The following is an 18,991-nucleotide window of genomic DNA, read 5'->3' on the forward strand; positions in this document are numbered from 1 at the left end:
ATTTAAAAAAAAAATTGAACATGCAAGAACAATCATCATCATTAAGTTAATTGTAGTCATCCATAAATGTCTCAGATTTTTATTATCAAGTACATTGTGAGATAATTTTTAGTTCTGGCAAAAAGTCACTAATTTTAAGAATAAGAAAGACAACTGCAGTCCCAAAACAGCGTCCTTGACTTTTCTGCTTGAATTGTGAAGTTATATTTTCTGTTGATGAAATAACAAAATTATAATTGTTAAAAGGTATGTTTGAAGTTTTAAACATATTATCTATTCATTGACAGTAATGGTAACCTTAAATCAGTAAAAACAAGCATTGATCAATAACTGTGTATGTACTGTACTATGACCTTGAAACGACAGGTGTAAAATTGATCAGAATTTCTGAAATAGATACAGAGATACACACTTGTGGTAAGCAAACCATAACAATAATTTCATCTTAAGTGCAAATCTTAACCTTAACTTTTATCTTGAGCCCAAAACTTAACCTTAATTTTTATCTTGGGCACAAATCTTAACCTTAATTTTTTATCTTAAGCACAAATCTTAACCTCAATTTTTGTCTTGAGTACAAATCTTCATCACAATTCTATCTTAAGTTAATTAAGCCCAAAATTTAACATCTTGAGTAAAAATCTTAACCTCTATTTTATCTTGAGTGCAAATTCTATATTCAGTGCAAACTTAAATTTTATCTTGAGAGCAAACCTTAACTTCGATTTGATCTTTAATACAAATTTTAACCACAATTTTATCTTGAATGCAAACCTGAACCTCAATTTTATCTTGAGTGCCTTAATTTTAAATTGAGTGCAAATCTTAAATTCAATTTTATATTGAGGGAAAAACCTTTACCTCAATCTTGTGGTACGCTCAACTTAACCTAAATTTAATCTTGGGTGCAAATCTTCAGTGAAGCCCTACACTGGCAATACAGAACATTATTCTGCTCAAGAGACCTGTCAAAGCTTAAGTTCTTTGCAAATAACTGTTAAAGATGTCTCAAAAGTCTTATTTGAATATCTGGCAAATAAAGAGATGTGTAGTGGTTTCTAGCAAATTATAGAATTAGAGAATAGAAAGGCATTATTCTGCTAATTTACAGGTGATAGATATGGGTCTTAGTGAGTGATCTCACAAAATATGGACAGTTTTAATTGATTACTAGTAGAAACAGAAACATCAATGCAAACCTTGACCATAATTTTGCTCACATTATTTGATAATTAGTGGAGCTAAACATGAGGACATGTACAAATACGTAATATACTGTATTACATCTTAAATCTGAATGTTGCTGTGCATAAATTGCATGTCTGAGACAAGAAGGCTAAATGCATAAAGTGTCAGATTGTCAGTTCTGATTAGCCTGCCCAGCATGATCTGAAGCATTTATGTTTTTACTGTATTGCTGTTTCTTCCTTTAATAATATTTTCTGTTTCAATGCAGTCTCTTCTTATATAACCTAAAGCTTTGTCATAAACCCTTTCCTGCAGGGGTATAAATTCACTAAAGAAACCAAATTAAGCTTCAGTCTGAAATGCACAGGCTGATCTGTGATGACAATTAACACACATCCATTAAGCCTGGTTCTCCCAATTCATGCAACTAAATTTATTCCTACAATTCCAGATCCCCTACCCTTCTCTTTTTTGAGTCAGTGGACCTATTTGTTGATTGCCTGGAAGCCTCATCGCCGCTCTCTCCCCCAGGGTCAATACCAGACCCATGTCTCATGCTGGCTGCACCACAGCTGTACATGTACACCAGGGCTATCTCCAGGTAGGCTTGACGGATCAGCCTGCGCATCAGAGAAATATGAGTCGCGATCTGAGAAAACTGGGCATAATGTTCGTGCATAAAGTGTCGTCCCAGATTAGCCTGTGCAGTCCGCACAGGCTAATCAGGGACGCCACTTTCCGCTTTAATATATAACTTATGACATTTTTGTTTAAATGAAGTCTCTTCTTAGCAAAAATATAATTTAGGCAGAAAGTGTCGTCCCTGATTAGCTTGTGCGGGCTGCACGGGCTAATCTGGGACAACACTTTACGCACATGCATTATGCCCAGTTTTCTCAGAACACGGCTCATATAGAAAACAGGTTAGTGTTGAATATAAGCAAGATTACCTTGGCAGTCAAGAACACCAGAGGCATGAGATGTAATGAGCATTGTTTATGTATGACCAGAGCAACATATATGTCTCTTATTCAGCACCAAGTCTAGTTTTCTATTTATCATATTGATTCCTCTTTTATTGTTTGCCTTTTTTTAATGAAATTAATGTTCAGTGTACAAAGTTAAGAGTCTACAGCTGACTTTGAGAGAGAGGTGTCTCATTGAACAAACCCGAGATTGTGGTCATTGGCGTGTGATATCTTGATGGCCTGTAGGAGGGACTGCACAGCGTGTCTAGCCTGGAACTGACCCAGGTACACCAGCATCCTCTGTACCTTGCCTGCAATAATACCACAACAGTAATGACACAGGCAGTAGTATGAAAGTCTAATGGTAAAATATATATTAACCAAGAATACTGGTTTGTCGTTTTAACAGTTTTTATAATATATTGCTCCAATATTTTGTTATGAATATGCACAGATACATTTTTATGCAGCATATCAATCACATTATAATTTGATGTTTTATTACATAACATGCACTATTGACAGAACCAAAAGCACAATTAATTTTGGTTCTGTTCTCAGATGTGTGTCTGCACAGGCTAATCTGGGGCATCACTTCCCGCTTTTATGATATTTTTTATTAAAAGGAAGCATCTTCTAACAAAAACAATGCTGTCTCCATAGGATGACATATGCCCTGATAAACGCTTTGATAGAAGTAATGAGCATTTTTCGAAACCTAAACGCATTTTTCGAAACCTAAACGCGGACCCTAAGTTCAAGGTCAAAGGGGTCAAAATTTATGTGCGCATGGAAAGGCCTTGTCCATATGCACATGCATACCAAATATGAATGTTACATCTGAAGGGACCTAGATATTATGAGCATTTTTCAAAACCTAAACACAAAGTGTGACGGACAGACAGACTGACGGACAGTGCGATCACTATATGCCCTCCTTTGGGGGCATAAAAAAGTTTAAGTGGAAAGTGTTGTCCCTGATTAACCTGTACACACTGCACAGGCTAATCTGGGACAACACTTCAGCCCCTTTTCCCATAATGCTACTCATACCTATGTTGAGAAGGAGTTCGGCCTCCAGGTAGGCCTCTCTGGTCACAGAGACCCGTGAGATCTCCAGGGCCCACATCAGAACGCCCAGAGCATCCGTCCACATGGACACCGGCTCCAGATCAGACCTGAATCCACAGCAAACAAACACATTTATATGACACTGGCTTTATACCACCGGCTATTTTCATAATTTTACATGTACCCAGTTTTTAAGGAACATGTTTGAGGTGTGACATAGGAAAACCTGGCTTGATGTATACATTTCAACAGTTTTGATATGAACAAAATGTAACAGATAGTATACTTTTAGATATAGGATGTTTATAGAATGTATTGTTTGTATACCTTACAGGATAATTCAATAATTACCTATTAAAATTCTTTTTGAAAAATATACTATACCAAAAGCTTAATTAAAATTAATAATTCAACATAAAATGCAACTTTCATGTTGTGCTAGTCATATATATATATTAAATCAAAGAGAACATGAATATGATTATTAAGAATGTAAAAAGAGCATGATGAAAAAAGTGCTAGAATATCAAAAAGAACTGTAATTGAGTACCATATGAGCAAGGATTAATACAATTAATAATAAAATAGTGTGTAAAATAATAAAAGTAAAACAATAAATACATCGAAATGTTTAAGTAACTGTATTTATTTTGTTTCTTCTTATTTTTTTTAGTTGTCAATGACGATGTTTGAACTTCTTACAAATCCAATCCAAAGCAGTAAGAAATCAATGGGAGCCTCCAGCAACCAATGAGTAAAATCACTCAATTACATAGTTTATAATACTCTCAATATTTGATGAAATATTGCATCACAATGTATCAATGTTCACTGATATAGTCACATTAAACTTGGATATGGAATATATGTACTACTGACATATCAAAAGAATAAGGTGAAATGTCTTTTACATAATAATAAGCAGAATGGACAGAAGCAGTGGGTAGATTCAAGAAAAAGAAAGCTAGCAATATCCAAGTATGACACATATAGACCTTCCTCAACATGAAAACAATGCAGGCATTTATTTTATTTCAGAGGAATACATTACTTAAAACTACATAATGATCATAAGTTGTTATAGAAAATATAAAATGAGGAATCAACATTGTGATTTCTATACTGATTATTTCTGAGGAAAATAATAATATTTTACAAGATCTGTACACAGACTTGTTTCAAAATATATATTTTAAAAGCTCAAACTTATAAGCATAAAAATTAAGTTTTTTTTTTTATGTTTTAAATTTTCATTGAGGATTATCTGTATCAAAAGCATCAGTTTGCTGCATTACCTAAGTGATAATAAAATGTGTGCCCCATATATCAAAAGCACTCTTCATAATCACGAATAAACCATACCAAAACATTGTACACACAAGCTTCACAATGCACAACACAATTAAAATGAAATGCTTGTTTAACTTTCTTTTTCTTACAAAATCATGAATCTGTTATATCTGTAAGGATGCAATGGCGCAATTCCCCCCAAAATAAATTAATTTTTGTTTCCATTTAATTATACAATACTAGTGCAGGATGACTTCACTCCTTTCAAACAGTGACCAACAAGTACAAAATTTCTTTACAGTCAAAATTTTAAAACAAATGTGTAACAGAGTTTATTGAATTCCTCTTTAAAAGAAAAAAAAATGTAATAATGAAAACAAACTTGTGTTAATATGAGGCTTAAACTTCACTGTTCACCACAACAACACATATCTTACATCTCTCTGTCATGCAAAACAGGTGATAAAAAAGTGACAAATACTACATCTACAGTGCATCAATAAAAGTGTACAAAATGTGTAGGACTCTAAACTATTCTGGGGGTGAAAGGATAGAGGGATAAAGTTACCATTGGCGCTTGATGGATCTTGAAGGAAAACAGAAATGGTCATAGAGAAATATTGCAAACTAGATAAGTAAAATGAAAATGACAAATACCCCTGCAATTGCTCATTTCAAGCAGGTGAAAAACTTTAGTATTACCAAAATTAATCTCTTAATTGTGTAGTTCGCCCCATCACATTGATCGTATACAATGCAACAAAAACTTCAAACGAATTTATTGAATAATTTGATTAAGCTCAAGGGAAAACAATGGAACAAATAGTGTGACATACACAAAATAATGTCTTGAACTTCCACACATTTTAAAGAAAAAAACAACTATTAAGTTTCATATGTATACACAGAAAACTGTTCCCAACACATAGTGCTCATGCATAATGAAGTAAGTATTCATATTGTCTCTGTGTATGGGCAAACAATTCTGCAAAAAGTATTGCGACATTCCGGAAAAATGTTTTGCACTCCCACATAGGGCAAAAAACATATCTATAAGTTTTATTTAGACTCGCAGGAAACTGAAAGAACAGTTTGCGATATAAAGTAAACATGATCAATCATGTAATTATCGCAAATATGCCTAAGTTCCAGCGAACATGTCTCTGCGAACAATATCATAACATTGTGATAACAACGCTCCGCACTTTCACATAGTATAAACAACATATTTTGAAACACAGAAAACTTGAGGTACAAGTTCACAGCACCAAGTACACATGTACGACGATTCAAGCACACACCATTTGCCTAAGTTAAGAGGACATAACTCTGCAAAGAATAGCCAGACATACACACAAATAACACTTCTCTTCTAATTAGTACAATTAGTACAAACAACATATCTATAAAGTTTCACTTTGATAGGCAGAAAACTGGCAGACAAGTTTGTGAAACTTAGTAAACATTAACAGCATATCAGACCAACCAACAGACCGACTGACCAGCCAACCAACCGACAGGGTGATTCCAATTTACCATCGCACACAATATTTTGCAGGGGTTTAAGGAGCACAAAGGAAATACAATACACACAGCTAAGGGCCTTATACACAAAAGAATAATAACATCACAATGCATAGAAATTCATGTGATTATCAACAAGATTTTTTAAGGAAACCAACATTTTTAAGTTCCCACATGAAAATGAAAGAAAATGTGTGAGGAGTAATTATAACATAATTATGAACCCAAAATCACCATGGTTAAAAATGCTGGGTAGGACACACACATTAAGTATATTTTAAAACTCATAATAAAGAAACCCTGTCTTCAACAGTAAACTGATATGTAATTGTTTCAAAGACATCTTGTTTTAACTATCAAATTATTAATAATAAAGTATTGTAAATAGATAATATGACAACTTCATTTCATAAAATGTCATTATGCAAAACAGTGAATCAGGTACATAACATTGCGGAAATTCCTTGAAATTAATTTTTTTTCACACATACAGCTGAAATTGTGTCCCTTTTTTTAATGTTTCCATTTGTGAGGTAAGGGTAACCTTGACCCATACCAACCTGCAATTCCAAAGCAAGGTCTCAATACAAGTTAACTAAGTATGAAGCTTCATAATAACCCAATATGTTTGAGAGTAACTGTGTGAAAACCAGTTTTCTGTATTATGTAACAACGACCATGACCTTCACCCTATCAACCAAAAATGCAAAACCTTGCAACGTATTAACATAAAATATCTATGCATGAAGTTTCAATATTAACTGCCATGGTGACCTCATCCAACTGTATTCATTACAGCTGCTCGATTTTATACAGAGTTATTGAGCAGAAAATCACTGTTATATTTTAAATAAGTGTGACTTTGACCCTTACCCACCCAAAATGCGTTCCCAAGCGGTGTTTTGATACATGGTATCATTAAGTTTCATTAAATTTAATAAATTAAAATTAATTCACTAAATTTTTTCTTTACTTATTCCGCAGTAACCCCATTTGACACCAGTAGCCAATTCAATAACAAACAACTTAATTATCTAAAAAAGAGTAACAATTTTTTCTAAAAATATCTTTGAACTAAGTAAACAAACATTACAAAAGGTTTTAAACTTAATCAAAGCTATCAACACATAGAATAGGTTCCTAGAGGTCAAACAAAAAACATTTGGATAACTACATACGCATTTCTGATATTCTTTGCAGCATTGCGAGCCATGGCGTGCCCGACCCTCAGTTTGACCTGTACGAGGTTCAGGCAGTGGGGCAGGTAGATATTACGAAGTGGGCTCACGGGGCAGGAGCGGAACTGCAGACGACCCTCGGGATGATAGTGCTCTATCACCTCTCCTAGGTCCTCCATCTGTTACCAGGCAACAACATGTTTATCATGACTACTTATGGTCTCATGTTTGTTGCTTGATAAAGAGACTCATTTAGACTAGAATTATATTAGATAAAATGTAAAGCAATGGCAACATAAAACAGAAATTATACAGACTATAAAATAATTCGATACTGTAATAAGATGTTAGTACAGCAACATGATTTGGGACAATGGATAATGATGAAGTATAGTTGTAATTATAATTTATTGGAGGTTGAACATATTCATATGATTCATCATAGCTTATAAAAATATTTATGTGTTACATAATACAACACTTATTTAACCCTTTGCATGCTGGGAAATTTGTCGTCTGCTAAAATGTTGTCTGCTGAATTTCTCAAATTAGCATTTTCTTCAATTTTTTTCAAGGAATACTATCAGAATGGTAAACAGTTTGGATCCTGATGAGACGCCACGTTTTGTGGCGTCTCATCTGGATCCAAACTGTTTTCAAAGGCCTTCAAAATTCGGTTCCAGCACTGAAAGAGTTAAGCCCAATCATCATTACAAAGTGACCTGTTTCAGTATATATGCGTGTGCCTGCAGGTAGTTATCCATTGTCCTCTCAGTGAAGATGATCGTGTCGTCTGTGTGCTCTATTGCCTCCAGGTCAGTACGCATGACGACAGCCTGTGCAAGCAGCTGCACCCCAGGGATGGACAAGCTGGCCACGCCCGTAAGCAGGCGGATACCATCCTGGGGGAGTGCAGGAACATACATGAGGCTCAGGCTTGAGATAACCAGGCTTGATGCACCTGCCTAGTCTGGTCTGGGATCAACTCTTATACTTTGATTAGGTTAAACTGAGACAGCTAAATCCACGTTTATGGTAAATAAAGATTTTCTGTTTTAAGGCAGTCTCTTCTTGATCTTGTTTCTGTACGCAAAAAAATGATGTGGATAAGCGTGTGTGGACTTGTATTCAGAAACTGTTTGCATCTCTTAGTTTTAATAAAATGTCCTGGGACCATATCCACAAAACAAATGTTGAACTTAAGAATTAACTAAAACTTTCAAAGACAAATCTTGTACATGTAATATATTATGTTTACCAGGTACAAATGTTGTCTGTACTATTAATGAACATTTCAATGAAATAACAAACAAACACAGCAAAAGCATGAAATAGAAGACATGTTTTACAAAAACAGTTCATACTAAGATGCTGTTTTACCTCCATCAATTTCAGGATCTGTTAAACTAACGCTAATTAACAGTTGTAGTATGCAATTGAACATGGCTCTATGAAGACAGATCTTATTGCATATGCATAAAGTGTTGTCCCAGATTAGCCTGTCAGTCTGCACAGGTAATTAGTTATGACACTTTCCGCATTTAAATGTTTTTTTCTTTTAAAGAAAGACTCTTCTAAGCAAAAATTCAGTTAAGGCAAAAAGGTCTTTCCTTATGAGCCTGTGACTATTGCACAGACAAATCTGGGACGACACTTTACGCACGTGCATCAAACCCCAGTCTCTCAGAGCGAGTTTCATATCCCAACATGCATTTCTTCACTTATATAACATGTGGCCTCTACCTGGAGAAGGGAGATGGTGTGCTCAAGGTTCTTGCCCTCGATGATGTTCAGGGAGGCCCCCAGCACGAGGAACTCAGCCTGTTTCTCCACGTCCCCGCATGCCTCTGACTCACCTAGACCCTCTGCACAGTACTGACGGCAGTCTGCAAGCTCCTGAAGCACCTTGTTTTCACTTCCTGTAAACAATTATCACAAATAAGGTGGGCTCTGTGAAAAGGGAGCTTAACCCATTTATGCCTAGTGGACTCTCCCATCCTTCTAAATTGGATCAATTTATTTCCAAAATTAGGGATGTCTCGTATATTTATTTCTATATTAAGAATATTTCTTACAGAAATTTCTTTAAGCAAACAGCATCATGCAGCATCTCATCTGGGTCTAGGCTGTTTGCCAAGGCATTTTTTCTAGACGCTAGGCATAAATGGGTTAATGCATGTGAGTAAAGTGTCATCCAAGATTTGCCTGTGCAGTCCCCACACGCTTATCAGGAACGACACCTTCCGCCTATACTGGATTTTCATCAATAAGAGTCTTCCTTTATACCAAAAATACAATACAAGCGGAAAATGTTGTCCCTGATTAGCCTGTGCAGACTGCATAAACCAATCTGGGAAGACACTTTATGCACATTCAATAAACCTCTCTCACAGAGTGAGGCTCAAGTCCATTAGGGACCAGAACATTCTGGAAAGCTTTGTTTATTAAATATTCCATTTCTTGTTAACTGTTGTGTAATAATTTGATTAATCAAATGGACCTATTTCAATCTATTGGTAAATTCCTACTTGTTTACTTACAAGCTTGCTCATTACTGTGGTTTCAAATTAAATAAAAGAAATAAAACTAGTGAAAATATGTTATTTTCACATCTCCTCTGTTTGCTGTGATTGTTATTTAACTTTTTATTATGTATTCAGAATTCTCAGATTCTGCTGTAACATTGCAGCTGACTGGTTCCCCAATATTTGTCACTCTGCTAGCTTCTGAAACTTACATTCAATCAATACCAGTCTGATTGAAAATTGTTATTTCTAAAAGAAACTGGCTGCTAACCTTAACTTATAAAAGAATTGATTAATTAATATGTTAAAACATGAGAGAATCTAACAATAGTTACACATTTTCAAACTAAAAATCAAATGCTTATGCTTGATTGAATCTAATTTACACAAAAAACTGAAAGATAAGAGTTTATAGAAATTCACCCATATAAAACATTTATACCCTTAGCTATGGTTATCTTGTAATGGCAAACATACAGGTTTTCGAGGTATGACGCTCTTGGTTATTAGTAACAAGGATGATTACTTTTTGCTGTGGCAATACATTTTGGCCGTGCTCTGTGAAAAAGGGGTTTAATGAATGTGTGTAAAGTGTCGTCCCAGATAAGCCTGTGCAGTCTGTACAGGCCAATCAGGGACGACACTTTCCGCTTTTAGGATATTTTTCGTTGCAAGAAAGTCCCTTCTTAGCAAATATCAAGTTTAGCCGTAAAGTGCAGTCCGCACAGGCTTATCTGGGAGACACTTTAAACACATGCGTTATACCCGGTTTTCACAGAGCACGGCCCATTTGTTTCAATTTTCAGGACCCTAAACAAGTATATTTTCAGTCACATCCTTTGATTTGACTAATTTCTATCTGATTTGACAGATTTCAATATTTATTATTATGCCTTTGCATGTAGGAATTCTTTATATATAAGGTCAAAAATTATGTTCTATGATATTGACTTTCTTAACTGTGATTATTACTGGAATTATACACTTTGCTTGTGAGTATTTTAGGTCGTCCTATCGTCTTTCATTCTTTTCTAAATGGTACTGCTAGGGCGAACTCCATCGTTTTCTCAAACATTTGTATGATAAGCTGAAAAAAGTTAACAAGACATTCTTCTCATATCCTCTGCAGATTAATTACTTTTTCATAAATGGCATTATCTCTTTTTTTTAAAGCTAGAGATAAAACAATGATAAATGATGCAGAACTAAAATAATATTGTTGTTTCAACTTAAAAAATCTCAATGCCCTTATCAGGTTAACAATTGGCCAGAGTTCAAGTCCCCAAAACAGCAACTACAACCTTACCTGGTTTTAAAAACACATTTAAACAAGGGCTGTTTGTATAACATGCATGCCCCCCATATGGGATCTCAGTTGTAGTGGCAGCCATTGTGTGAATACATTTTTTGTCACTGTGACCTTGACCTTTGACCTAGTGACCTGAAAATCAATAGGGGTCATCTGCCAGTCATGATCAATGTACCTATGAAGTTTCATGATCCTAGCCCTAATTATTCTTGAGTTATCATCAGGAAACCATTTTACTGTTTCGAGTCACTGTGACCTTGACCTTTGACCTAGTGACCTGAAAATTAATAGGGGTCATCTGCCAGTCATGATCAATGTACGTATGAAGTTTCATGATCCTAGGTGTAAGCATTCTTGAGTAATCATCCGGAAACCATTTTACTGTTTCGAGTCACTGTGACCTTGACCTTTGACCTAGTGACCTGACAAGAGCACCGCATAACGGGTGCCACGCTCGGTTAAGGGTGCATTTTTTAATTAATGAAAGCTTGTCAGAATATTTTTTTTAGAGGTCACAGTGACCTTGACCTTTCACCTAGTGACCCAAAAATGGAAGTGGCATGTAGAACTCATCAAGGTGCAGCTACATGTGAAGTTTCAAAGTTGTAGATTGAAGCACTTTGATTTAAGAGCCAATGTTCAAAACCTTAACAAAATGTAAAGGTTTTAGCACGACGCAGACGGCAGACGTCAGACGGCGGACATCAAACGGCTGACAGCAGACGACAAGCTGGCTATGACAATACCTCGGGTTTTCTCTGAAAACAGCTGAGCTAAAAATCAATAGGGGTCATCTGCCAGTCATTATCAATGTACCTATGAAGTTTTATGATCCTAAGCGTACCCATTCTTAAGTTATCATCCGGAAACAATTTTACTGTTTCGAGTCACTGTGACCTTGACCTTTGACCTAGTGACCTGAAAATCAATAGGGGTCATCTGCCAGTCATGATCAAGGTACCAATGAAGTTTCATAATCCTAGGCGTAAGCATTCTTGAGTTATCATCCGGAAACCATTTTACTGTTTCGAGTCACTGTGACCTTTGACCAAGTGATCTGAAAATCAATAGGGGTCATCTGCCAGTAATGATCAATTTACCTATGAAGTTTCATGACCCTAGGCCTAAGCATTCTTGAGTAATCATCCGGAAACCATTTTAATATTTTGAGTCACTGTGACCTTGACCTTTGACCTAGTGACCTGAAAATCAATAGGGGTCATCTGCCAGTCATGATCAATGTACCTATGAAGTTTCATGATCCTAGGCCTAAGTTTTCTTGAGTTATCATCCGGAAACCATCTGGTGGACGAACAGACCGACTGACCGACATGTGCAAAACAATATATCCCCTCTTCTTCGAATGGGGCATAAAAATTAACACACAAAATTTGATATTGTGACATTAGGAACAAGAGCACTGCCTTGCGGGTGCAGACCGCTCATCTATTTTTTCTTTTTTAAGGTGTAGGGACCTATCTCAATTTTAATTACAAAGGAGGGAGGGGTGGAGTGATGTGGTCATCGATTACATTATCTTCCAAAATTGCTAAAAAAATACAAAAAAAATTATAATTAATTTTCTTTTGGGGGGGGGGGGGGATTCTTGGGTGGGATGGTTGGACCACCACTCAAAATGTGCAGCTTCATGAGAAAGCCGCTTTGAATTTTATTTTTATTTTACCTTGAAGGATGACCTTGACCTTGAACTTCCACCACTCAAAATGTGCAGCTTCATGAGATACACATGCATGCCAAATATCAAGTTGCTATCTTCAATATTAAAAAAATTATGGCCAATGTTAAAGTTTTCGGTCGCACAAACGCCATATATTTGACATTTGACCTTGAAGGATGACCTTGACCTTCACCTTTCACCACTCAAAATGTTCAGCGCCATGAGAAACACATGCATGCCAAATATCAAGTTGCTATCTTCAATATTGAAAAAGTTATGGCCATTGTTATAGTTTTCGGATGGACAGACACCATAAATTTGACATTTGACCTTGAAGGATGACCTTGACCTTTCAACACTAAAAATGTGCAGCTTCATGAGATACACATGCATGCCAAATATCAAGTTGCTATCTTCAAAAGTGAAAAAGTTATGGCTAATGTTAAAGTTTTTTCGGACGGACGGACTGACATACTGACGGACTGTTCAACTGCTAAATGCCACCCTACCGGTGGCATAAATATTATTTTTTGGGGTGGGGGGTGGGGGGGTATAGTGTGAGGGTGTGGTGGTCATTTATTAGATGATCTTTAATTTAAAAAAAAAATGGGGGGGGGGGATTGAGGGGGGGATTTGGGGGGGGGGATTTTGGGGGGGGGCGCTGGGGATGGTTTGTTGGAGTCAATTGTGGTATGTCAGGTAATAGTTGTTTTGTCAAAGTATCAATCGAATCTTATCATAAATAAAGAAGTTATGGCAATTTTAGCAAAATTTAATCATTTGACCATGAGAGTCAAGGTCATATAAAGGTCAAGGTAAAATTCAACTTGCCAGGTACAGAACCCTCATGATAGCATGAAAGCATTTGAAGTTTAAAAGCAATAGCCTTGATACTTTAGAAGTAAAGTGGATCTAAACACAAAATGTAACCATATATTCAAAGTTACTAAGTCAAAAAAGGGCCATAATTCCATAAAAATGAAAACCAGAATTATGCAACTTGTCCTTTACTGTCCCCTTATGATAGTTTGCGAGTGTTCCAAGTATGAAAGCAATATCTATGATACTTTAGGGGTAAAGTTGACCTAAACACAAAACTTAACCAAATTTTCAAGTATAAAGGGCCCATAATTCTGTCAAAATGCCAGTCAGAGTTACATAACTTTGCCTGCACAGTCCCCTTATTATAGTCAGTAAGTGTTGCAAGTATGAAAGCAATAGCTTTGATACTTAAGGAATAAAATGGACCTAAACACAAAACTTAACCAAAATTTTCAATTTTCTAAGTATAAAAAGGGCACATAATTCTGTCAAAATGCAAGCCTGAGTTATCTTACTTTGCCTGCCCAGTCCCCTCATGATAGTAAGTAAGTGTACCAAGTTTGAATGCAATAGCATTGATACTTTATGAGAAAAGTGGACCTAAACGCAAAACTTTACCGGATGCCGACGCCAACGCCAAGGTGATGACAATAGCTCATAATTTTTTTTCAAAAAATAGATGAGCTAAAAATGACAAGAGTTAGCATTATAAAACTAAACAGCAATTAACAAAGAAGACAACAAGACTTACCTAACTACAATTGTCCTTCACCAGGGTTAACAAAGAAATAGAAATCTAGCAAACAATTTTAAACTACTGGTATACAAACCAATGAACTTATTCAGTTACAAACTTACCCTTCTTTTCCGATTGGATAAGGTCTAAGTTAAAATAACAATGGCAATTCAAATGAAACACAAGGGTATTGCAGCTTTTTCTCTGCAATCTTAGCACTCACTTAATAGTCACAAATATTGCTCACTTACTGAATACCAGTCATAGCGCTAGTATAATACTTGCTCAGATGGAAGATACAATTTGATAATCTTGTATAATGAATTCTATAACAGATACAATGGTTTCACCCTTAAAACTTGAAATGTCTTTTTATACTTAAATTAAAACATCTTAAAGGTGCTTATACCAACACACATTCATCTCGATATGATCATAGATTTTAAATTTTTGTTTTGTTATTAAATAAGCTGGACAAACAGGCTAAAAAACTTAAAGTTTTTAATATTAAGCGTAAGAGTACATAACAAAGATGATAATGATGATCAAACAAGAGATGTGTTCGTCAGAAACACTATGCCCCCTATTGCGCCACTTTGAATTAAAAAAAAATAATTACCTTTGACCTTGAAGGATGACCTTGACCTTGAACTTGCACCACTCAAAATGTGCAGCTTCATGAGAACACCGCTTTGAAAATTAAATTATTTTTTTTTACCTTTGACCTTAAAGGATGACCTTGACCTTGAACTTCCACCACTCAAATTGTGCAGCTTCATGAGAATGCTACTGTGAAATTTTTTAATTTGTTTGACCTTTGACCTTGAAGGATGACCTTGACCTTGAATTTCCACAACTCAAAATGTGCAGTTTCACGAGAACACCGCTTTGAATTTTTTTATATATTTTTTTTACCTTGAAGGATGAAATTGAACAACTAAAAATGTGCAGCTTCATGAGAATGCCACTAAAAAATTTATTTTATTTTTTTTACCTTGAAGGATGACCTTTACCTTGAACTTCCACCACTCAAAATGTTCAGCTCCATGAGATGCACATGCATGCCAAATATCAAGTTGCTATCTTCAATAGTGAAAAAGTTATGGCTAATGTTAAAGTTTTTTTCTGACGGACGGACGGACAGACTGACTGACTGACATACTGACGGGCAGTTCAACGGCTATATGCCACCATACCGGGGGCATAAAAAGATAAAATATTAGCTTCAGAGTTTGCACAATACAAACAGCAAGAGGCATAGTTTAAACTTTGTTATTTTAGCTTAACAACAGATGTGCAGGTCAGGAAACAAGTGTGATACGAGTGATTTAGGCATTTTCAGATGCAACAAGTTTGCAATAATACAAACATTGAAGTTAAACTGAAAAGTTCAAGAGATTTATAAAATTAAACAATAGCAACATCCAATACAAAAACAGGGATAATCTAAGGGTATAATGAAATTTCACACACAAAATATAACAAAGTCAAATTTATGTGAACATACACAAGCGGGGAGGGGGTGGCATATAGGGTATACACCTCAATAACAACATCAACAGCTAGCAGCTGACCTTTGACATCTCCCATGCCGCGTATCTCCATCATGAGAGCTTTCACAAGGGCAGCACGACATGAAAGCCACAGTCTGGCATCGAGCCGAGACCGGGACTGGAAGTTTTGGAACTGGAATTGACTGTTCTCCGGCTCACTGAGCTTAATGTGCACAGGCGGGCGCCGTCTGCCATCACTACGACTCTTCAGGGATGAAGGTCTGAAAGTTAGTGCATTGTACCTTTGATATAAATGTTAGTAAATTATAACCTTGATTAACAAAATAAGAGTGTGGTATATTAATCTTCATAGAATTGATGCTGTATAATAAATATTTCTGATTGAATATTGCATGCTAAAAATGACAATTTAACTTTTATATAAAACGGAATGCTAAATCTTATGTTATTCACAATGAATATTCATAACTGTATATAAACCTTTTACAATATAAATATGTTTTGAAATTCTGAACAAACAATTATTAGCTAATTTGTAATTAACATGCTGTTAAGTCAATATCATTATCATGCATATAATGGTATAACGATGATGTTGCATCTAAGCCAGATATATAATAAACTGGTTATAACTAAAAAATGAGGTAATATGACTCCCATCAAGAAAAAATAGGTCTTATGTCACATGCAGCCAGCGTAGCTCCAGACCAGCCCGCGCAACTGCACAGTCTGGTCAGGGGCTAACTTTTTCGCTAATCAAACTACATAGACCTGATAGATTTTATAGCTAACAGGGTAGCTACTGACCAAACTGTGCAGATGCACAGGCTGGTCTGAAGCTATAAAAAAGCATATGGCATAAGACCCATTTTCCAATTATGTGACTCGTATTATAAACTGGTAAAAACTAATAAATAAGGCAATGGATAAGTTCCAGTACAAAATCAATACAATATAAGCAATAATGATATTAACATAGTTGTATATGTTAAGCATAAAATAAAATCAATTTATGGAACAAACAACATGCTGCAAAACAATGATTCAATTAAAAACAAAAAAAACATTTTAACCCATTATTAAAAATCATTCAATAAGATGGACTAAAGTTGCTCACTTGATTGAAAAAAATAATCTTAAAATTGAGCATTTTGTGTTAATATGAGTTATATAAGATTGAATTTCAAACCAAACAGAAAGACAAGGGATATGAAATTCTACTTCTACTTCTAGATTTATTATCAAATGGAATAACATTTCCATCAATTTCTAAGTCCACACATTTTCTGGTGGCAATAATGCATACAACTGGTAATTGAGTAAGCAATTATAATATTTTGTCTGTCTACATAAATCTATTATTATAATATGTGTCGTGTTCTGAGAAAACTGGGCATAATGCACCTGCGTTAAGTGTCGCCCCAGATTAGCCTGTGCAGTTCGCACAGGCTAATCAGGGACAACACTTTCCACCCAAACTTGATTTTCGGTAAGGAGGGACTTCCTTAAAACTAAAAATACCATTAAAGCGTAACGTGTCGTCCCTGATTAGCCTGAGCTGACTGCACAGGCTAATCTGGGACGACACTTTACGTGCATGCATTAAGCTCATATTTCTCAGAACGAGGCTCATATTTTTAAGCATTTAAAGCTACTGTTATGCCTTAATCTAGTACACTCTATAGACCATTTGTAAGCTATGTTTAACCCTTTACCAATTAGATAGGTATTTCCACGCATTTGTAGTCCCTTAATTTTTCTTTTATTTAAGACCTTTCTTACTAGATTCAAGTTTTTAAGGCTTTTAACCCTTAGATACAGCTGAGCAGCAAACAGCATAAAACCTGAACAGACTGCGAGTTACTTGCAGGCTGTTCCGGTTTTATGCTGTTTGCGCATTTTCACTTTGCTTCTGAGTGAGAAAGGGTTAATATCGAGTACGGTATAATACATGGTTTACTTCAGAAAATGTGCAAATCTTATAACCCGTGCTAATTCTTTCTTTTCTTAATTCTGAATTCTTATTTTAAATTTAAATATTCCCATATTAAATGAAATAGATCTGTGTTAAAATAACTAAACTAAAATGTCAACAATTTGAGTAAGACAATATATTTAATTTCAGCAAAATTACTTGCACTTATGGATGGGATGGTTATCTGTATTAAATATGTTACAAAGGTGCATGGATAAATATGTCTCGTAATAAACTAATAAAACACAATGTGAAAAGGTGGCAAGTACAACCTTTCAAGCTTTGGTGAGTCTCTGAAATAACACCAAGACATAGAGGATTTAAACAGGTACACATACAACACACATTTTGTCTGAGATGACATGATTTCTAACTGCAGTTAAACTTCTGGAGTCCACATGGATTACCAAAATCCTTGAGTTATCAAATGTTATCAAGGTTCCAATTTTGAAAAGTTGGGGAAATTCATTAAATGTTTAATTATCAAAGTCATCATAAACAGCCACATCAATACTTACTCAGTTAAATTATAGTTATACCGGTTTAAAAACAAGGGCTGTTTGTAAAACATGCATGCCCCCCATAAGGGACTTCCATTGTAGTGGCAGCCATTGTGTGAATACGATTTTTGTCACTGTGACCTTAACCTTTGACCTAGTGACCTGAAAATCAATAGGGGTCATCTGCGAGTCACGATCAATGTACCTATGAAGTGTCATGATCCTAGGCAAAACTGTTCTTGAGTTATCATCCGAAAATCATTTTACTATTTCGGGTCACTGTGACCTTGACCTTTGACCTTGTGACCTCAAAATCAATAGGGGTCATTTGCAATTCATGATCAATCTACCTATGAAGTTTCATGATCCTAGACATATGCATTCTTGAGTTATCATCCGAAAACCATTTTACTATTTCAGGTCACCCTGACCGTGACCTTTGACCTAGTGACCTCAAAATCGATAGGGGTCATCTGCGAGTCACGATCAATCTACCTATGAAGTTTCATGATCCTAGGCGTATGCGTTCTTGAGTTATCATCCGGAAACCATTTTACTATTTCGGGTCACCGTGACCTTGACCTTTGACCTAGTGACCTCAAAATCAATAGGGGTCATCAGCAAGTCATGATCAATCTACCCATGAAGTTTCATGATCCTAGGTGTATGCGTTCTTGAGTTATCATTCAAAAACCATTTTACTATTTCTGGTC

At 35.6% G+C, this 18,991-nt stretch overlaps 1 protein-coding gene across 15 annotated transcripts in view; it reads right to left on the minus strand.

Annotated features, from left to right (window-relative positions):
• LOC127879487 (cilia- and flagella-associated protein 54-like) overlaps window positions 1-18,991 on the minus strand; it is a 107,110-nt gene that overhangs the window by 12,297 nt on the left and 75,822 nt on the right. For 10 of the 15 annotated variants that reach the window (XM_052426422.1, XM_052426418.1, XM_052426348.1 and 7 more), the window contains 10 exons: window positions 18,051-18,071; window positions 15,864-16,063; window positions 14,412-14,435; window positions 8,963-9,138; window positions 7,942-8,121; window positions 7,220-7,398; window positions 5,086-5,103; window positions 3,210-3,334; window positions 2,359-2,467; window positions 1,649-1,808 (listed from right to left, as the gene is read on the minus strand). In XM_052426422.1, coding sequence (XP_052282382.1) covers window positions 1,649-1,808; window positions 2,359-2,467; window positions 3,210-3,334; window positions 5,086-5,103; window positions 7,220-7,398; window positions 7,942-8,121; window positions 8,963-9,138; window positions 14,412-14,435; window positions 15,864-16,063; window positions 18,051-18,071 — 1,192 coding nt within the window. The remainder of the gene's footprint in view (window positions 1-1,648; window positions 1,809-2,358; window positions 2,468-3,209; window positions 3,335-5,085; window positions 5,104-7,219; window positions 7,399-7,941; window positions 8,122-8,962; window positions 9,139-14,411; window positions 14,436-15,863; window positions 16,064-18,050; window positions 18,072-18,991) is intronic. The other 5 variants (XM_052426458.1, XM_052426409.1, XM_052426383.1 and 2 more) reach the window with 4 other exon arrangements.

Source organism: Dreissena polymorpha, chromosome 1, assembly GCF_020536995.1.
Source record: "Dreissena polymorpha isolate Duluth1 chromosome 1, UMN_Dpol_1.0, whole genome shotgun sequence".
Classification (NCBI taxonomy): Eukaryota; Metazoa; Mollusca; class Bivalvia; order Myida; family Dreissenidae; genus Dreissena; species Dreissena polymorpha.